General features: G+C 42.8%; 3 protein-coding genes across 11 annotated transcripts in view; 2 read left to right on the top strand and 1 right to left on the bottom strand.

Annotated features, from left to right (window-relative positions):
* Window positions 1-3,012, top strand: part of Ca-Ma2d (Ca[2+] channel Muscle-specific alpha2/delta subunit) — a 32,123-nt gene extending 29,111 nt beyond the window's left edge. For all 6 annotated transcript variants that reach the window (XM_031978026.2, XM_031978027.2, XM_031978030.2 and 3 more), the window contains one exon: window positions 752-3,012. In XM_031978026.2, the coding sequence (XP_031833886.1) occupies window positions 752-1,045 (294 nt within the window). In that variant the 3' untranslated portion in view covers window positions 1,046-3,012. The remainder of the gene's footprint in view (window positions 1-751) is intronic.
* Window positions 3,013-5,370: 2,358 nt separating this feature from the next.
* On the top strand, window positions 5,371-20,088 carry stj (voltage-dependent calcium channel subunit straightjacket). 4 transcript variants are annotated; one of them, XM_031978020.2, is made up of 19 exons: window positions 5,371-5,654; window positions 6,694-6,880; window positions 7,250-7,789; window positions 8,357-8,764; window positions 9,593-9,907; window positions 10,665-10,721; window positions 12,519-12,599; window positions 12,674-12,748; window positions 13,343-13,447; window positions 13,555-13,626; window positions 13,732-13,879; window positions 13,973-14,039; window positions 14,166-14,335; window positions 14,780-14,903; window positions 15,327-15,359; window positions 15,989-16,266; window positions 16,686-17,029; window positions 17,138-17,380; window positions 17,884-20,088. In XM_031978020.2, the coding sequence occupies exons 1-19, from the start codon at window positions 5,569-5,571 to the stop codon at window positions 18,274-18,276; spliced, it is 3,726 nt and encodes a 1,241-aa protein (XP_031833880.1). In that variant the 5' UTR covers window positions 5,371-5,568; the 3' UTR covers window positions 18,277-20,088. The 4 variants fall into 4 exon arrangements, with proteins under 4 accessions (XP_031833880.1, XP_031833882.1, XP_031833881.1 ...); XM_031978022.2 differs by lacking the exon at window positions 10,665-10,721 and having other exon boundaries at window positions 5,372-5,654; XM_031978021.2 differs by lacking the exon at window positions 15,327-15,359 and having other exon boundaries at window positions 5,372-5,654.
* Window positions 19,980-21,689, bottom strand: mRF1 (mitochondrial translation release factor 1). Its single transcript, XM_031978103.2, has 2 exons — window positions 21,356-21,689; window positions 19,980-21,003 (listed from the first exon to the last, which is right to left on the bottom strand). Exons 1-2 carry the CDS (start codon window positions 21,687-21,689, stop codon window positions 20,099-20,101), a joined length of 1,239 nt encoding a protein of 412 aa, XP_031833963.1. The 3' UTR covers window positions 19,980-20,098.
* Between the last annotated feature and the right edge of the window lie 203 nt (window positions 21,690-21,892).

Below are 21,892 nucleotides of genomic sequence, written 5' to 3'. Positions count from 1 at the left end.
GTCGAAGAAGCGGGAGCCGAATGGAAATTTGTTTCTTGCTTTCAGGCTTTCGACAAGTCGACGCGTTATTGACTAACGATATCTGTCTTTGAGAACGCATCGTCTTTCCAGTTTTTTTACTTTCCCTGTAGCCGAATCGTAGGTCGGTTCTGTTTCGTTGTTGACCCCTTGCTTTACAATGACGCGTGAGACTCGTGGTGAACGTTTCGAGTGAAATTTAACGAATACAAAATTGTCTAAATTCGCTTGAATTCAAATGAAATAGTATTCTTCTGTCATTAATTATTATATTGTAGGGCAAACGTAGACGTAGAATATGTATAGGATCTTTCTCTGTTTCCGATGAATTGTTACTGACAAAGTTGTTGCGTCACGGTTGAAAAATAAATCATAGGGGTTGATGTCTATGTTTTTAGTCGTTTCTAGTGGTATATTGAATCTTGCACAGAAATCTATTTAACTGTTTTTCTCGTATGTATTTGCTTTCACGAATACGTTCATGCTTGTTAGGTGTCGATGATATTAATAACGTAATAGTTCTTTTTAAAAGATAAGCCATCTCCCTCCGACTCACTTTATATATTAAATTCGTCCGAAGTTTCCTCGATTCACATTGCAGTCGTGTTTGTCAGAAGTCCGCACAGTTCGTAATCTATCTATTATATTCGGTAGATCTATGAATCCAATTGAATGCAACGATTGTAACTACTTGAACGTTAGCTGAAGATGATCGAATGACTTGGTTTAACAGGTGCCGCACACGAACCTGCTGTTGGTCGTCGTGGACGCCATGTACTCGACCTGCTACAAGAGACTAGAGGTGACGCCCGTGATCATTTCGCCTTTGGAGTACAGGAACGGCAGCGAGATCGCGCCCTGCCACAAAATCCCGTTGAACGATCTTAAAAGAAGACGTCTCGAGGGCTGTTTCACCGAGCATCCCCTGGAGCACGAGATCGAGGACTGCGGAGGGGCGTCGGGATTGACCGTGTCTTTGCTGTTGTTCACCACCGTTGTCGTCAGAATCCTCTGCACATTTGTGTGACCTGTCCTAGTTGGGTGTACCTAACGATGCGTTCACAGCAGAGCCGCGATGGAACATAAAAAAGTTGTATGAGCTGCTCGTTAGGCAAATCGGTTAACTCGAAGTGTTTTGGACTTTTAACGATCTTATCGTCAAAGAACTTGATCGACTCTCAACTTCTGACGTTTAAAATGCATCTCCTTATTATTGGCTTTAATATCACATAATTATGAAACTTCTTTTCGCCATGCAAAAATTCCTATAGTAACTAAGATAACTCCAATAACAAAAATGCAAATAAATGCAAATAAAGGATTTGCATGCATTTTACGTGTTGGTTTGATTAATGCTTCGCCTGTAACAATAAAGTAAAATATATTCTACAATGTTTATTCGAGTTGTCAGTTAAAGGGAAATTTTAGCAAGCAATGCACACTGCTGCATCGTTTTTCTCTGTTCTTTGTTCCGTAGAATTAACCGATTTTCCCAGTGAGTGGCTCATTTGTTAAACGCAGCTCTACGCGTCGCTTCAACGCAAACGTTTCCATTGCAAAACAAAAGCGTGTATCTCTACGCTTCGCTCTCATCGCCAGTTCGACCGAGTATCGCAGCTCTGCTGTAAACGTGCCCTAATGCTGCGTTTACATCATCCAAACAAACGCTCGTTCTTCAGTTTCGACAAAGTCGTGTTGGTTTGACGCAAACGGCAACCGATATTCGTCGCGAGGCCGAGCGAGCGGACGTTCGCCTAGCGTTAGAAGGAACGTGGACGAGTTTATTCTATCTGACTTCAGCATTTGTTCCCGAAATCGAGCGAGCATTCGAAAATGTTCGGCGAGTAAAGCATTTGTTTAGAAAATTATCCGGAGAATAGCTTAGCTGGAAACCTCGTGTTGCTCCGGGGAATACATTTGCGCGTGAAGCATTTGTAAATATTGTACTTCTTTCATTCCTGAATGGCGGTTCATTCTCGCTGATCCGGCGTTTCGAAGTTTCCGCGTTTAAACGTTTAGAACAGTGGTTCTCAATCTTTTTCTTGGCCATGGCCCACCTAAGCATCTCTAATAGAATTCTTATTATTCTAAAAGTGAACTCCTATGCACGTGGAGGAAGCCTATGAAGTCATTATCCTAGTCTGAACAAGCTTTCAAAGAACATAGCGTCAATCAAAGAAAAAGAATTGGCAACACTACTGAGGGTTAACCACACGCTTGCGATATATGAATTATTAAATTTGCTGGTTGACTCACCAGAGCCAGTTGTAAATTTCAATTATAAATATAAAAAATAATGAACGAAAAATGTATAAGAACGAAAGAAGAGTTGAAGTACTAAAGAGGAAATCGCTAAGAAATTATTAAAAAATTAATAGTACATTGTACATTTTGATTCTCATTAAAAGAATTTAACTTTTAATTTAAATCTAATACTGTAGATACTTATAATTTAATTTTAGAAACGTGTGTTAGAATATATATTTATATACTGTAAGTATATGACGCCCTTAGAACCGTCAGAAATGCAAAAAATTCAGTCAACAACTGATCCTCGAATTGCCCTCCTTAATACTAGAACTACCGAGCAGTTACATCAACTTCTTCAAATTCTTCTATAAGAACTCTAAGAGTGCATCTATTAACATTTCAATTGATTTATCAATCAGTTTGCGTATTGTTATATCAATTTCCTTGGTAATTTCTCTGAAAAGTGTCTGTACAAAGAATTACATACTAATTGCGAGAGAAGAGTTTAGGTCAATTTTACCCGTATGGTAGTTCTAGCGTTAAACAATGAATTGACCAATGTTGGGAACCACGGGGTTTGAGTTAGCGGATCCGCTAAGATCATGCTGAGGGCTCGTGAACCCATCGAACGAATAAAGAAGGCCGACCACCGCACAGAATGTCCACAGTTTTGTGAAATTATTGTACGCTGTGTAAAGACAATTTTCTATGGAAAAAGAGAAGAATAAAAAAGGAAACAGCTAATTCCGTTGATTCGAAAGGCAGAAGGTGCAACGCCCCGCGACACGCGCGTATCCCTCCAATCCACTTTGGTGGCTCATCCACAGCGCGAAACGTCCGGGGAATCTTAAGAAGTTCCAGACAGATCTTGTTTATGGATCGGAACTTTTCCCGCTTTTACTGGGAGGACGCAGTGACGAGCTTCCATTCTTTCCCGGGGCATTGTTCTGATAACGCCATTCGTCCTACCGGCTAGTTCTCGCCCCTTAGAAATTTACAAGGACCGGTATTTCTGTGAGACAAAAAAAAACGGGATAGCTGCGAGGAAGTTTCGAGCACCGTTTTACCATTAAGGGAACTTTTTTTTTCAAACATCGGAAACGTTAATTTTATCGTTTGACACTTGAGAATCAATGTATCTTGTATCATAAGTGGTCATTCGAATAAACATCCAAGGATTTGTAATACAAAAATCGCATGATCAGCCACGATAACGTTTAAGGGTTGATAAAATACAAAACAGTCTTGTAATGTTCTAGAGCAAAGGGTAACCCGCCAAATTTTGATGATTCAATGGGGATAGTTATTCAGTAATGCCGTTGTTTAAATGATTTGGACGGATTCTTTATTGCCGGACAAAGCCAGCCGAAAGCGAATCGCGTCCAAGGAAAAAAGGATATAAAGACTGACGAAATGTCCTTCCATCGATGCGAGATACGATTTCGCGGCGGCGTCGCTTGGTCTGTTGACGGGACGAGAAGGGGGCTTGCCCTAGAAAATATCCTACCATCCCCTCTGTTCAGTCGTTCGGGATCTCCGCCGGCGTCTGATTAAACCGTGACAACCCCTCTTCTTCAGCCTCTACGAGAAACCGTGTTAACGTTTTGCATTCGAACATATTAATTATTTTCAAATGAAATGTTAATTGAATCATTCGTTCTGTTCAGTAGGAATAATAGGAATCAATGGATCGAATTATTTTGCTTGAATACTTTACGTTTATTCCGTTATATAGAATATGATATCGAATATTGAATTTCATAACGCCGGCCCTCGAGTGGAAAGGTTAACGATATCGCCTGATTTTACAGTATCACCTAATTCGGTAAGTCGATATCTTTGTTCCCCGAGTCACTCTAATCCCGAAACCGATATTCCAGAACACCGCACCGATATTAAACCCGAAAGTCTCTAAAGTCTCCAAAACTCCAACTCCACGGCTTAAAGATAACTCGGGAACATAAGTCCTTAAGCAAACGTAGCGACAAAAATTATTCTCAGTGGAAACAAACAAAACACAATTGAAACCCCAATTAGACAACACACGAGTTAATATAAAGTTAAACGAACGAAAGAACGAGACTAAATCGAAAGATAACACGTTGATTGCCACGGTGATCACCGATGACCGGAGCTTCCAAATTTGCTGTAGAACAATTACAATAAAAAACTTTAGATAAAAATATTTAGTAACGTAAGTAGCTAGATCATAGTGTAATATGACTACTGTAATAATAAACCATTAGTAAGTATTTTCAATATCATTTGCCTTTGTTACTAAAGAATAAGTATTACTATTCAAAACGCTAGAAATTCTCGTAGCAGTCAACGTAAACGAATAAAACGAAATTAAAAGAAATGAAAACACCAAACAGCAGAACTATTTACTCAAATTTTTTGATTACTTCATATTGCATTTCCAAAAGTTTTTTTGCGCTTTTAAGATTTCAGCCCTATAAACGAACACAATAACATTTTAATCATTCCTTTCACTCTCATAAGTGACCGAGAGTCGTTATAAAATTGAAAATTCGTTATAAAAACACGTGGTACGATTAGGGTTGATTCGAATTCATTCCAGTTGCATAATACTTGCGCTCGTTAAATTTTCTTTAAAATTCTCACCACGAGTCTGGCACGTTGTAAAACAAGGGGTTAACAGTATTTCAAATTGTTTCGCCCGCATACCGAGGACCACCTGCGTGCCTTGATACCTCTCTCCAGCGTAAAATCAACAAATCCCCCTGCCCCGTTCGAGCCCGCGAAAGTATCGTCGCAGAGGAGCCACCGGTGCAGCCCCCTGCGTTCCACCCGCCGCTGGTAGCCAACGAACCGGCTAAACGGGGAGCCAGATCCACGGAAAACAAGAGGAAGACGGGTCTGACATTTGGGCAGAGGCAAACATTACTATCAATTTAAACCCGCGGAGGGTGGACGCTTACGAGCGGCGTCGCGGCGACGCGCCGTGGCCGAACCGTTGTCCCCGAGCCGTTGTCGACGTCGACGGCGAACGGTGTCGCGTCGGTTCGGGGCGCGCAAGCTCGACGGCGCCGCGACGCGACGCGTCGATCGATAAGCTTCTGGAAGAACTCGGCTGGCTGGCTAGGCTGGCTCGGCGTCGGAAACGGTGCGCGCACTGGCACGGCGACGTCGACCGTCGACGGCGACGACGACGACGAACCCACGGCCGGCCGGAGTAGCATCCTTAATGTCAGACGCGAGCCGCCTCTCGGCCTCCTCAGTTTTGTTTACCGTGTCCTCGCGTAAACAGCGGAGAGCCGGGCCACGAACACGGCAGTGATGAGGCCCCGTTCCCTGCCCACCCTCGTCGTCATCCTGATCCTGATCGGGGCACCGGACCGCGGTGACGGGATATTGTCCAATACGTAAGTTGCCAACGATTCGGCTGGTCAACGTATCCGTTCGCGAACAGGAATTAATCGTTCGTGGATTATCGCTGATAACCTAACGCTGTCGAGTTCTCGGTACGCTGGCTTTGGAGACGGTCGGTCGCTATCGACATGCGCCGACCACCGAAGAAACGTGGACGAGCTGGAGACGCGCGTACAACGCGCTACGCGGACCTCGCCACGTTGATTTATTTATTCGTTTCGTTGTTCAGCCGAGTTTCCTTGGTGAAGGTTGTAGGAGAATTTAGAAAATGATGCCAGAAGGTTGAGAATTGAGGGAATTTAGATCAGGTGATTCTTTTTGACAGATGATCTGCGGCTGAGCAATTGTTTTTTTATCACGTGAACGTTTTAACATCGATCTGTTCCACTGATAGAGCTTGTTGGTTGGAGTAGTCGATGAACGCTCGTTATCGTTCGTTTAGGGTTTTCGATTGAAATTCCGTTACCGTGGTTTGGGTAAGATAGTCTACTATGCGGGGGTATGAATTATTTCGATCGGGAGGTTCTATAGTCACGTGCTGGAAATTCGATTGACCGGATTGCGGAAATCGCTGACACCGCTGTGTCGGGAATTATCGGAACGTTTCAGCGTGCTCGCTTGGTCCTTTTCGATTATTTCTTCAACCTCGACGCATCTGTTTCGGGATTATTTTTGTAAGAGATAATGTTATCGAATCGCTGCCAAGCTCCCGCCGTTCACTCGTAAACGGAAAGTTCGGACATAGTTCGGCGAGGCGTGATGCAAGAACCAGCACAATGAGTCACGGGGGAAGAATCGAAATTCAATAACGACAACTCGTACCCTTCGAACCGATCGACCTTTTACAGCGACGTTCCTTCTAACACGGTGGTCGTAACCGTTAAGAACCCCGGGCTCGCTGTCAATAGCGTCAGAGAGGAGACGGTCCCGTTGGATGGACTGTTTTCGAAGTTTCGGCACGAGCGCGCACGTCGAAACTTCGTTTTCCCGTCCGCAGAATTTAATCTAGGCGTTCGCCCCGTCTTCCCGCAGAGTGAAAACATGGGCGCACAAATTGGGTTTCGAGCTGTCGCAGGTGGGCAAGTACGTGACCAACGTGGAGAAGTTCCACGACAGCTACAAGGATGCGAAGGTGACGCAACGTGATGGTAACGCGTTGGTGCACGAGATCGCGAAGGACATCAAGGCGATGATGGAGTCCAAGATATCGGCCATCAAGGTACCAATGATTAATTCTACTTCTAATAAACCTATGCCTCTCATTAATCGCTCGTCACATTTACTGATCATCTCGGGAAACGACACCACTGTTGAAATACGTGTACCCAGTCACTCGTACAGAGAACACAATGCTCGAAACTAGATGTAAACAAACCTGACGTAACCGAGTGAAAATGGTACGGAATCGATTATGAAATAATACACCGTTCTCATTTTACTTTCTTCTCTCTGAGTTGCTAAATCAAACCTAAGCTCTCTGTCCCTATAAACAATTGAAAATCTTTATGATTTTATAAGGGACTGAATATCTCTAGTGAACCCTAGAGAGATTCACTGATTTCTGACCCGTTTGTTTCTCATCTTTCAGAGAATAATGGACGTCGCGGAGACGTCAGCTCTTTCCGCGCCCGACGCCGATCCCCCGGAGTCGTTCCTCTACATCAACGCAAAGAACAATACCATCGACCTCAAGTACAGTTCCCACTTCGGCGGCCAGGTGAACTTGAACATGTCCGCCGTCCACGTCCCGACGAACGTCTACGACAGAGCTTCGGACGTGATCAGAGCGATCAAATGGTCCGAGGAGCTGGACAAAACCTTCATCAACAACTACGAGCAGGACCCGTCGCTGTCTTGGCAATACTTCGGCAGCGCGACAGGCTTCATGCGACAGTACCCTGCGACCAACTGGTTCATGGAACCCGTGGACCTATTCGACTGCAGGACCAGAAGCTGGTACATCGAAGCTGCGACCAGCCCGAAGGATATTCTGATCTTGATCGACACGTCCGGCAGCATGACCGGGATACGCAGAGAAATCGCCAGACACGTGGTCAACAACATCCTAGACACGCTCGGGAACAATGATTTCGTCAACATCATCACGTTCTCCAACGTTACCAAAGAGGTGACATGATTTTGCTAAGAGTCTCATCGTTTTCAATTTTTCTTGATTTCCTTTGATGACAAGTAGAAATGCAGAAGTAGAAGTGAGAAGTTTGAAAATCTACGAGATTAGTCCTTGAAGATAGCTGGCAAAGATTTTCGAGTAATTCAAATGTTTAGAAAGATAGAACTCGATGTCAAATAAAATTCTGTATTCATATGGAATTCGATTAACGCGTTGACCTCCAAGGAGGTCACCAATGGACCGGACCAAATTACTTGAAAACAATTAAAAGAAAACAACTGATGTATCATAATATTTAGTTACGTAGGTAGCTGAATAATAATGTAACTGAAGAGCTATGATATCAAAGTATTGTTAATTAATTTTAATACCATTTGCATTTATGATGCGATAAGTAATGTTATACGAAATACTAAATTCTCATGGCGGTTAACGTGTTAATAGATAGTTCAGTGTATTGAATTGTTCCTCTTATATGACAGTTCAAAGGATTTTGTATCCTGCGAGCGTGGTGCAGTTCGAAAAATTCGCGTCGCTTTGAATTAATTTAGTATCTCGTTTCAGGTGGTGCCTTGCTTCAACGACACACTGGTCCAGGCGAACCTGGCGAACGTGAGGGAGCTGAAAAGAGCGATTTCGAACCTCGACACGGAGAAGATCGCGAACTTCTCCCTGGCCTTGACCACCGCGTTCGAGCTGCTCGACTCCTATCGATACGAGAGGGAGGGCGCGAGGTGCAACCAAGCGATCATGCTGATAACGGACGGAGTGCCGTACAACTACAAAGAGATCTTCGAAACTTACAATTGGAGGGACAATCAAGACGAGCCGTTTAAGGCTGACATGCCAGTTAGAATGTTCACTTACCTGATAGGCAGAGAAGTGGCGGACGTGAGGGAGGTTCAGTGGATGGCCTGCGCCAATAGGGGATACTTCGTCCATCTTTGCACCCTGGCCGAAGTCAGGGAACAGGTAGACTCGCTGAATTCAACATAAATTGTTCAACGCTAGACCACAAATCTCGGGAATGCAATCTGAAACATAAAGCAAAAGGGACAATAGTAATTAATTGACGAAAATTATATTTTGATATAAACTTTCTTGGTAGATAGTTTCCGTAATCTTTAAAACTCGATGGTTAATAGTTATCAAGATACAAAGCCCGGAACAAACAATCTAATTTCTGAAATAACAAACTCTCATTACGAAATTCCCTTTTCCTCTAAAATTTGAGAGTTCGATACGCAATATAGCTTCCTCTGTCGAAGATTTCACATATTCTAAAGAATCCTGTGCAAAAGAGTAACCCTTTGCACTCGGAAGTCTTTCGCTGGAAATATTCAACAGTTTCCAATGAGTCATAGACGACATCCTTCAAAACGAAATGAATGAGGGAATATACATAAATTAAGAAACAAAGTCATTATTTCAATATTCCACATGTTCATGGATTATAAGCTTAACACGTTGAATACCATGGGGGTCACCGGTGACCCCGACCAAATCGAATTACTATAGTTCACTCAATGAGACGATGATTATTTGAAAACATTTCCGTTATAAATAATGCTACCTAATACAGTGACATTCAGCTGGATGAACGTGTAATAAACATAATGCAATTCAATCAAACGATTTAGTATAATATTTTTTCCATTGTTTCTATTTTGCTCGATGAAATCGTACGGCATTGAACGTGTTATTATTATATATAAGACTTTATGATTTCGGTATAACAAATCGTATGGTAACTGAGAGTCACCTATCGAGTAGAAAGGATTAATTACCTACGATTACCAGGTGCTCAAATACGTCCCGGTAATGGCGCGGCCATTGGTGCTGGGGCGCAGCGATCACCCGACAATATGGACGCCGGTGTACGCTGACATCACGGACCCGAAGATGACCGATTGGCTGTGGGAGCAGCGCGAGAGCGAGGCGCAAAAGGAGCGGTTCCTGCAGCTGCACCGGCGGAAGAAGCTCTTCAACGCGGAGGAACGGGACCGCAGGTTCGTGAAGAAGCAGAAGAAGGACCACGACCAGTACGGCGATCTTCAGGAGTACAAGCTGATGACCTCGGTCAGCATGCCGGTGTTCGATCGACGCGAGAACGCGGTAAGATGTTCAAGATCACGATAACACGAATGCACAGGGCGGTCGACGATCCTTCTGAAACCGAGAATCGAACGAAAATCGTCACGTCGTCGTCGACTTTAGCGTCTCTCGAGCGAGAGACGAGCCAATGTATAAGGGGAGGAGCGAGAGAGAGAGAGAGAGCGAGAGAGAGAGAGAGAGAGAGAGAGAGAGAGAGAGAGAGAGAGAGAGAGAGAGAGAGAGAGAGAGAGAGAGAGAGAGAGAGAGAGAGAGCGACGTTGAGGTATTTTCTCTATAAAAACGTGTCCTGAAAGTTTTTTATCGAGAATAGAATACCGTCCCCATCATCGTGTACCGTTAACCCCGTTCTATTAATAATTCTCAGTATCGAAATGCACTCACGTATGCATCTGCGCAGTGTTATGGTCTGATTAAAAATCGCTTGGTCACACAACAACAACAACAACAACAACAACAACTTCTAGCGAACGACTAGTTAGAAGTCTTGTTCTAGTATGGAATCGTTGAAATTTCTGATTGAAGGATCTTGTGCGATCCACGCGACTTTAATCAGACTATAATATCAGAATACCAAGTTCAATCGGTCGATAAGAGAGTAACATTCGAATTTCGCCACGTATCGAGCCATCCATTCATTATCATTACCCCACGAGCCCTTTCTTTCTTTTCGAGCCATCCCCGACGTTAGGGTAGGTTCTCAAGCGTGCGCGGAACGAATCCGATTTTCCTTTGGTTTTAAGCTCCTCTTTGTCCACAGAACATCACAAGGCAGGTGCTGGTGAACGAGGCGTACTGGGTGACAGAGACAAGAGAGGTTGGCAGCAAAACACAAACAAAACACAAAGCAACGTTGTTTCGATGCATAGAGCCCCGTAACCCTTTCGCCTTTTGTACCCGCGCGCGGCAGACGCCATCGCCTCTGGGTTGCCGTGTCTAAGGGCGGGCCGACAACGGCCGTCCACCGCCATTTTGATTCTCTTCGAATCTACGATTAGATTCGAAAGATGATTAAAACGTTTCAAATGCTCGTTTCCAAAATTTTCTTGACGCTTCTTCTTGATGTTCGTAGGCGCAGAATGTCTGTCAAACGAAACAATCGCGATATTTCTCCTATAATTGGAAACAGCTGAAAATTGTCCAATACGTTTTATATACAATTGTACGTCTTACTTAATATCAATGCTAGATTTCTAAATTCATCTCGTTTATATGATTAACAGTTTCTGCGATGATTGCAATATGAAACTATATTATTTGGTAGTTTGAAAATGAGAATAAATATATCCCTGAGGCGAGACGAAGGCCGCGCGGCGATATTTCGTTTCATTTAGGTCCACGTTCGTCTCTCTGGTATCTTACTTTGGTCTAACACTAGTTCTGAATTTAGTTTAATCATTAGGTAGGTTTAGGTACTTTAGTCTACCCTGTGCCCTGTTCGAGACGAGTAGAAACACGGATTATCCTGCCCGCCTGTTGGATTGCGAACGGCGAATACCTCCTGTTGAATTATTATTATTGTTATCATTATTATTATTATTATCGTTATTATGATTATTATTATTATTATTATTATTATTACTATTATTACTATTATTATTATTATTACTACTATTATTACCATTGAATCCGTAGTAGAACTCTCGTTCTGAGGTGATTATATACGTATATATGTATATATACATATACATGCTCTGAAACGTAAGAGAGAATCTTCTGTTTCGGGTTCAAAAAGTAAAAGAGTACTGAGCACACACGTGTACACGGTACGGATTGATCAGTTTTTCTTCAGTGCTAGATTGAGTTAGACGAGTAATCTAGTAGAGTTCAGTCGGGCACCGTTCCGGCGATAGTTTCTTCTCCCGCAGATCCGACGGAAGAAAAGGAAAGGAATTATCGAAATTTCAATCACCGTTCCCAGCAAATAGATTTTCATGATTTCTATTCGGCAGTAGATCGTAGATTATGCATTTTAATTGGATCAAATGACTGATAAAATCTGCCGTATACATCGTCGGAACCCTCGATATTAATTTGGAATGTGCAAAATTAAACGTCGACTAATGAATCTGACGACGATCGATGATGTATCGTTGATGAATGAATGATGGTAACGGTGATTATTTACGACTTGATCCGATAATCGTTATTAAACAGAGAATCGAGCGGATCCACGAAGAAGAAACGAATCGACAGAACGATAAACGGCGCGGCTAATTGTAATTTGATCATTTTGACACTTAGGAGAGCCTGCGTCAGATATTAATTGTTCTTATTATTGTGTATCGTTCTTTATTATTATCGTTTCTTGGTTTCTCTTTCTTTCCTTTTTGTTTTCTATTGAGACCGTAGTTGAGCTAGTTTTATACATCCAGCCGTACGTCAGAGATGATTGTTATCGTTTCTTTAGTAAATATCGTTATTTTGTTTTCATACTAGTACAGTGTGTCTTTAGAGGAATTCATTGTGATAGCGTTTATTGGAGAAAGGTAGATACGCTTATTGGTTATGCGACTTGGGATGATAATGACTCGTAATTCATTTTTCGATTACACGAGCCTCGATATCACGCAGGCCGAATCATTCTGAAACGGTCACGTGTTTCTTTGCGCAGACACGGATCGCTGATCTCCTCGGTGTCGCTGGCACGGACGTTCCGATCGAAGAAATACAGAAACTCATGATGCCGCACAGGGTGAGTCGATCTACACTGAATTTTTACCAGTTAAATTGAATGAATTAATAGAAAACACTTTTTATCCCCTGTAGCTCGGCGTCAACGGATACGCGTTCATCGTGACCAATAACGGTTTCATCCTGATTCATCCCGACCTCCGACCAGTGGTAATTTTAATAAGAGCAATATATATCTTGAGAAGGAATTGTTGATTGCATTCATCTGAATGGTTTAACCCTTTACGATCGGCACATTTTTCTGGCGACAGTACCAACTAGTCGAAGCAAATATGTTTTCAAAGTTATTTTTCTATAGGTGGTTTATAATAAATATATGGATTTCAACAATTTGTTGAGGTTAATGTGTTTCGTTGAATATAGATACTGTAAAGAATAATAAATACAATACCTCTCGATCGTAAAATAACACTGTACTCAGAAAAAAAGGAAAATGTCGCCACTATGGCGGCACCGATCGCAAAGAGTTAAACACGGTTAGTACCGTGAGAAGAATAATGTTGATTAATATTTTATAAATTCTGCTTATCTAGTGTTTACTGAATTTATTTATACGCTAAGATAATTTCCTTATTACCTATCACACATTAATTAATTCTTATTTATATATTATTTATGTTATACTTTGTAACGCACTTTAATATTATCTTATTATTATTTATTATTATTTATTATTATTATTTATTATTATTATTATTATTATTATTAATATTATCTATGACTAATCAAAGCTGTGATTTATAGTTCCAAGGCATCCTGAAGCCAGCGTACAACAGCGTTGACATGGCGGAGGTTGAGCTGATGGATCAGGATAGGGAACCAAGGGAGTTCGACGAGGGAATTCTTATGGTAAACGATTGTTTTAAATAAACTCATAATCATTTGAAATAAGCTTCATCGTTTACGCATCTCGAGCAAATCTCTGTAGCTACAGCGCGACTATGTTTTAATTGCAGCTTCGGAATGACGTGGTCAATCAGAAGAACGGTAGCGTCACGCTTCTCACAAAGTATCATTACGACGATATGGTAATTAATTTCGTAATTAACCGAAGAATGGAGTGGTTAGGCTGTGCTAGAAGACGCCGCATTCTTATCGAACAACGTGTTTCTGTTCTGGTTCTGTTCTTGTAGAAACGGGTGGGCAGAGTGAAGAGGAAATACGATTACACGGGTATACCGAACACACCGTTCACGGTGGTGGTCAGTCTGCCGGAATATGATCACACCGGAAGTAATCGCGTGCACGCAACCCAGGAAATACATCGTTTGCACATCACTGGTACGTATCGCTCATAAAAACCGGGGACAAAAGCGACATCTAAGATTCCATATTTAATCGGTTTTATCATCTTAACAATATTTTCTGTCGCAGGCACGAACTTATCGGATTATTTCACTGGTTCGAACTGGCGGGTGCATCCTCATTGGTTGTACTGCAAGTGAGTCTCTTAAAATTTCGATTTTAGTCAAGCGAGTCCCTTGATTTCTAAATCTGAATCGAGTAAACCGTTTCATTCGTAAATCTAGTTCGAATAGGTAGTTAATATCGGGTTTCACCGTTCCAGATATCACTACGAAGGTGATCGATCGTTCAATAACTCTGAGGGTCAGCTCCTACATTTCCTTAAGCGCATCCACCAGCCAGGCTGGAAATGGAAAGACATGAAACAACCATCCCAGCCGCCAGAATACTCGGCCACGAGTTCCGGTAACGACACCGATCGTAAATCGAAACGTAGGTGTCCTTGCGACAGGATAATTCTAATAGTAACACACTGTCCGACAAAATTGAACCTTTCCTCTGATCTGCAATGTCCGCGGCGTAATAGAGTTCCTTATCCCAAAGATCAATGTAGGGAGTTAACCCCTTGCCCTATGATTTCATTTTGAACTATAATCGATACAACTACCTTATCGTTAATAATTTATTAAGAAAAGAAACAATTTGGATGTCTATGTTTTCATTTACTCCAAAGATTAACCATAGAAAAGTAATACTTAATTTATATTTAAAAAAAAAAGAATGAATAATACTTAGGCTTCTCAAATTCAGTTTAAAAGTCTGACACGATATTGTAAGTCGAGGGGTTAAAAGAGAAACGACATAGATATCGCGTAAAATGCGTTCGGTGATTACGATAATTTCAAAACAATTCAAAATATGGTTTCTGTTGGACAGCCACGGCATACAAAGCGGACAAGGAGTCGTATTACTGCGATAGAGAACTTCTACATAGCCTGGTGTTCGACGCAAAGGTAACCGAATGGTTTGCGAACCCCAGCACCACACGCGAAGAAAAAGGGTGAGCATCGAGTTGTCTGTTACAAGCGTTAAAATGCGTGCTGCATGTGACACGTGGTCGTTCTTGGAAGATAAAAGACCAAGGCGCCGTTACGAATGTCGGGAAATGTCTTGCATACTAGCAGGGGAAACATACTTTTCTCTACCGTTCCGATACGAGTGCGTTGAATTGTTAGTCGAATCGTGTGGAAGAAGATATTTTCAGATTTTTCTGGTCAAAGATAGAATAATAAGCTGACGCGCGAACACCTCGTTGCCATTTAACGGAAACAGCGAGACCATTATTTCGGTGACCGTTCCTCTATCTGTGTGTTTTCCGTTTTCTGCACAATTTTCTCTCGTTCCGTTTTCTTATTTTTATCTTCAGGATAACAAAACGCGCCCGTTCCTTTTTACTAATACTGACCACTTTGACGCCATGCAGACCTTTAGCTAGGCTGATGAATCTGCTGCCCAGGTAACGTCCACCACAACGCACCTTACGTTTTCTTTTTAGAGGCTAACGATTTCTGTCCTTCTGCCGTTCGTTGTTTATCGCTTCTTTTCCATCCGCTTTCTCTCTCCTTTTGTAACGTTCTGTCAATCTTTTCCTTTCAGTTTCGATATCAGTTGTGCCCGTTCATTTATCGCCAGTTGAAGCGACACAGTTTCCATTAACGTTCATTCTACATTCCCCCTTTCATCTCCGCCAAGTAATTTGCGTTCTACTGATTTCGTTACTCCTTCTCTGCGATTCTTAATCGGCGATTCGATCGCGAGCCGTCCAAGGACGGTAATCTTTCAGGGATCTCGAAGAAGAAGAGACGCCAAGGGGAGCCAGGAACTGGAAGATCAGGCTCCGCCAGTTTCAATTGTACAGTGGCGACTCGAAATTGGAAACTCGCTTGCAGAGCTGTCATTCTTCGAAATGCCACGAACAAAATTCATTTCCTTGCTCGATCGTACGATTATCGGCAACGCAGACGAATTACCAATGGCTCCGCCGTATCGCGCTAGCGTTGAACATTAGAAAATACTAATCCTCTGAAGTCTTATTATCTAAACCGGATATCTTCAGCCGGGAGTTTAACATTCCTCTCCTTGTAGGGAAGAGTTCCAACAACGTTTCGGCGTGACGCTCGCGTTCATGTCCACCCACAGTGGCCTGACGAGATGGCAGGACTTTCTGACAGACGAGGAGGCTAACATCCCAGAGGACCATTTCAGCAAGAAGATGTACTATAAAGCCATAGATGAGGTGTGGTACAAGCGTGCCGTGGAGCAGCACTACGTGAATCCGGACAGTTTCGTGTTCTCTGTGCCAATCGACGAGGAGGGTGCCGATAATACCACCATTGTCACTGCCAGCCGTGCCATTTTTATCGGTAAAACGAGACACTACAATTTTACACTAGATTTACGGAAATTTACTATATAGTTTGTTCTATCATTTTCAGAAAGATCGATACTCGCTCATTTACATCTTAGAAGTCAAAGATTTGAAAGTAGATAATTGGGATCATCAATCAAAATCGACCCAAACATTTACCAAATAATGTTTATGAAATTCAGTATGAGTCAAATTGACTCGTTCCGTAAATCTAGTGTTAAGACCAATTTAATATTTTTTTAAAAAATAATACTGATAATAACAAAAAGAAACCAATAAAAGGGGGCGACACTTAAAAGATTAACTCTGCTGGAACTTCGATAGAGCTCAAACATTCGGAAAATTCTTGAATGATCTTACTCGTTGGATCTTGATTATTTTCTTCCCTCGATACCAATGTTGATTACTCTTCAGGATCCCAAGGAACGAAGGCGCCAGTCGCGGTCGTGGGTTTCCAGTTCCAGCATACCGCCCTCCAAGGACTCTTCCAGAATATAACGTACAATTGCGAGGGACAGGGCAACTGTCACGCGCATTGCGGCGCAGACAAATGGGCCTGCTACTTGATCGACAACAACGGCTACGTGATTGCAGCCGAGGACGAGACCGACGCCGGCAAGTTCTTCGGCGAGCTTAGGGGGCCGATCATGGCCAACCTCGTAAAGGAGGGCGTCTTCGAGAGGATCAGGATATTCGATTACCAAGCCGTGTGCTTCAAAAGCACGCAGACCAGCAACGACGCGAATATCTTGCTCACGGTGAGATTTCTTTTTAGGCGCCTCGAGGATCTGGCTTTTCGCCAGTTACTCTTCCGGAAAGGCGATTCCTCGCGTCGCTGATGGGTACTGACGACTGATTACTTTCAGCCGTGGAAGAACGTCCAGAAACTGATCGCCTGGCTCGTGGGGCAAGCAGCCTGGGCTTGGGCCAAAGCTGGAATTTGGGAATCCGAGTACGCTGAGGCGTTTGCTTACCCGAACGAGGAGGAGGGTATCCACGAGGACTACCAGGAGAACGAAGATAAGGCGCCAGTCGACGCGAAAGACGAGAAAATGTTCGATCAGAAGGTTCTGATCAATCGCACCAGGCCGGAGGCTTGCGACAAAGAGGTACGAGCGTAGACACTGTCGTTTAGCAATCGCTCTAACGATCAACACGTTGACTGCCACGAGAATTTCGAACGTTTTGTTATAGTAATCCTTATTCCTTCGTAGTAAAGGCAAATAGTATTAGAAGTAATTAGTAATTACTTGGTATTACAGTACTCATATTACGCTATTATCTACCTGCTTATGTTACTAAAGATTTTTATTCGATATCAATTTTCTTATTGCAATCGTTTTCAAGCAATTTCGAAGCTCCAGTCGTCAGTGACCACCGTGGCAATCAACGTGTTTTGAATTGATAGCGCTAGGATTATGTATTCAAACAGAAAACTTTCCTAAACATACAAAGTTGAGAGTCAATCAAGTGCCGTAACGATCAAATCTTCAACAATTAAACAATGGACCGGCTGTTGAACGGCTCATATCGAAGATTCACCTTCTTAACTGTTAGCTTTTACTTTCACAGCTCTCAGCTGTTAACGCTCTGAACCCTGTTCATCTTGCAGGTGTACCTGTACCTGCGTAACGTATCCTTCGACTCGTTCGACGTTGAGCCGAGCACGAACGACGAGTGTATGAGGCCGTACATCGTCCAGCCGGTGGACTTCAGCAACATGCTACTGTTGGTTGTGAACACGGACTGCATCGACATGATGTCACCCCCGTTGAGCGTCGTGCCGGAGGAGGTGACGTACGAGAACAACTCGCTGGTGTGCCAGAAGGCGCTCACCACTCTGAAGAGGAAGCGACCAGAGTCCTGCATACGCACTCACCCGAGGGAGAGCGAAATCAGAGACCTCTGCGGGCTGGCCGTGAACGCGGCGCCGGACATCTACCTCCTGATCCTGTTGGTGACCAGCTGCGTCCTCGTCAGACGAGTCGTCTTCGGTCACGACTAATCCTGGCCCGCCTGGCTCAGGGACGTCGACCGTTAACGGGTTCTGGGCCGACGAAGGCGAACGAGGATCGTCGCTTTCTTCGCGGCCGATCGTAGATCGTGGTTAGGCGGTTCTCTCTCGTGCGACGAGACCGCGCGTTGCCAATCGTCGTTCAGCTTTTAAACGGGAGAAAGTACAATTTCGAGGTGATTCGTTGCGAGGTATTCAATGTTTCATTTGATCTTTTTTCATTTCTCTTTCTCTCTCTCCCTGTTTTTCGATAGTCACCGCGACTCCAAGGTATTTCTAGTATGTATCTATAGCGACGCTGTACTAGCCGGGAGAAACACAACTCCTGGTGCTGTCCGCCGACGCGCTGTCCGCCGCAGGCCGGGTCTGCGACGAGCATCCGCCGTCGAGCCTGGACGTTCATCGTGTTCTCCACGGGACGAGGGTTGGTTCAGGCTGTTTCGCGTTAGAGAATTTACTCGGCAAACAATGAATGAACGGCGGCCGGGTCTAGAATCCGAATGAGACGTCCGTGATTCAGTGCCGAACACTAGTCCTAATGAAAAATGAACAAAAAAAACGACCTTACTGCCCAGAATGCAACGCGGTATCTACCCCCGTACGCGTCCCTGCTCCACCACATGTTTTCGTTCCTGTCTTTCTTTCTTTCTCGTTTACCACAAGGCAAAATTTTCATCGAACGACGGAGGACGTTTCGTTCCGCAAATAAAATCGCTGCTTAGACGAAAATTTTGTCCTTTTTTGGTGTTCGGTTGGTCGTTCAAGTTCTCGACGCCTCTTGCGATCGGTAGCGTGTCAGGAAGCTTTCTCGTAACGAATCGATTGTCGAAACAATGAACCTTCCTGAAGCGTCCAATGCCGATAGAATAGAGAAAGCAACGAGGAAAGTTTCTTGTTAATTGTAGTTGCACGATTCGCGGGGGTTGATTCTTCCCTTTCAGAACTGACGGATCCTTTGATTCGGCAAGGGATCGATCTATGGGTTCGTCGGTTGATCATGAAACGTTGTAACGCGTGTTCGCGCGGTTCAAATTGCTCGCGAACGTAGGAGGCGATTTCCGGCGACCGAGGACACATATTTCTTAGCTGAGGAACGAGCTAAAAGCCAAGTTACGAACGAGGAAGTCTAATCTCGAGGGCTCGTAGGTAGCATGCATCCACGTTTCGTAGCATAATCGGCGAACGGAGCCGTCGCGATGATGAAATCGCATTTGGCCGACCGGTTGATTCGCGCTCACGCCTGCCGCCGGTGTAATTTCTAGAGCGATGAAGCAATTAGAGTCTGATTAGGGGACGGTCGGAGCAGGGCCGTGATACGCGGGCGTACGTTCGCGATACCATGGGACACATTCCACACAGACTTTCGCGCTTTGTACATTAACCGAACGTAAGACGGTGTCGTCGTTTAATATTTATAAAGATTACGGATATTAATTTTGTATATTAATGTATTATACAAAGACGTTACAAGGATGTGTGCCTTTGGACACGCGGTTGAAAGCGAACGGATTAACAAAAAAAAAAAAAATAAGTGGGAAAAAATGAAAGAAAAGATAATCTTGTTGTATGTTTTTCAAAATAAACAACTGAACTCTCTACTTCGCCGGCTCTCTGCATCCTCGTGCGGAATCTGGCACTCTCACGCGCCCGGGGGACAATGGCGGCGAGATTCGATACCGAAAAACGAATGAATGTTACTTGTATTACACAGAGTTTATTACCGATTTGCTATGTACAATGGCTTGCCTATGTAAAATGAAGTCGTTTCTTATCAAAAATGTTGTTAGCAAACGTTTGAGCGAACTCCCGTCGTCTATTTCAATTCACTATCCGCCTTATGTATCAACTCCAACAACATTTTCCACCGTATGCTTCGGTGGAGCTTCTCCTCTAACTCCTCCAACTCTCGCCCACCCTTCATGAACGTTCTTAAAGAATGTATCGTGGAATTTGATAACCTATGATCCGTCACACGGTCTTGATTGTAATTATATGTTCTAATCTTTTCGTTTCTGGTCTGTTTTCCCACCTGCTTCTTACGCAATCCACCGATAAACGAAGTTTGCTTCTCGTACTGCTGCTCGTACAGTAAGCTTCTTAATTTCATTAAAGCCCACTGTTTGTTCCTTATCTGTGACTTCATTATCTGGCAAGTTACAGCTATACCAGTCGGTAGGTGAGTTACTCTAACTGCTGAATCCGTACTATTTACATGCTGGCCTCCTGGACCAGAAGATTTTTTCCCTTCTATCTTTAAATCTTTCTTATTCAGTACAATTTCTATTTCCGAGGGCTCTGGCAAAATAATCACTGTGGCCGTACTTGTATGCATTCGACCAGATCTCTCTGTCGCTGGTATTCTTTGTACCCTATGTACACCACCTTCGTATTTAAATTTCATATATGCCTGAGTGCTTGTCACTGCTATAACAGCTTTCCTTATACCACCTGTTTCATTATTGTCCATTTGTATTATTTCATAGTCTAGTTGCAAGTACTCTAAATACCCTATGTACATGTTCAATAAATCATGGGCAAACAGCATAGCTTCGAGCCCTCCTACACCTGGTATTATTTCTATAATAAGATTGTTATAGTTTTCTTCATCCAAATGCTGTAAAATAACATCCAATATCTGTTTATCGATATCTTGCATCTGCTGTACATACATTGCTTCCTCTTCTTTAACAAGGCTTTCCATGTCTTTATTGTTACCAACTAAAAAGCAATTTATCTGTTATGTTGGTATTAAGGAATACAACAAAGGTAACAACCATATACAAAATAATGAAACCATGATGTTTTATATGAATCTTATTAGATGATAATTCTAAGAACTCTCATGTAACATCAGTGCTCCAAAATTCTTTAGGCGCATATGACATGCATAAACGTACACTGAATAGTTTGATTCCATTACCTATTTTATAATTTTCATTCACCAATAAATAAGCAGCAAAGGTAAACGGTATATTCTATTTAAATAACTTTCAGCGATTTCCTACAATAAGAAACTAACGCAAAAGATTATAGTTCCATTATTTTGTGGCTAGAATGCTCGAAGACTTACCAAAGTCCTTTAAACTGTTCATGTTCTGTAGTATACATAATTTTTCATTCAACAAGTGCGACAATGTTTGTACTCCCAAAATTTCCTTGATACTTTGACTTTTCACATTCTTATTTTGGTACGCGGATATAAGATAATTCATATACCTTTTGACATTTTCATCAGTCACGGATAAATTAGTTTTTGTACAGAATAGATTCTTACAAATTGGAGGGACTTCTGTGTTGAGGTTAAGCAATGCCGGAAGACTAGATTCAAGTGATTTAACTTCATTAACTGTGTTCCTCAAGCTACAGGACATGTTAAGAACATGTCCTCGTAGAAGGAACAACATATTTCAGGCTAAATTATGAAATAAAAATATACTCAAACCGCCGAATACATTCCGAAGAAATCCTATCCCTCCATGGCGCACTATTTTCAACTGAAGCAGCGATGCGCGTGTCGTCTGCTATCAGGATGGAAAACATTGAAGACCTATAATCAATTAAAACATTTTTTCAAACACCTTACAGATAACATATGCTTAAGACAGAT

This window comes from Nomia melanderi, chromosome 8 (genome assembly GCF_051020985.1).
Source record: "Nomia melanderi isolate GNS246 chromosome 8, iyNomMela1, whole genome shotgun sequence".
Lineage (NCBI taxonomy): Eukaryota > Metazoa > Arthropoda > Insecta > Hymenoptera > Halictidae > Nomia > Nomia melanderi.
This window is presented reverse-complemented; position numbering and strand designations above follow the sequence as displayed.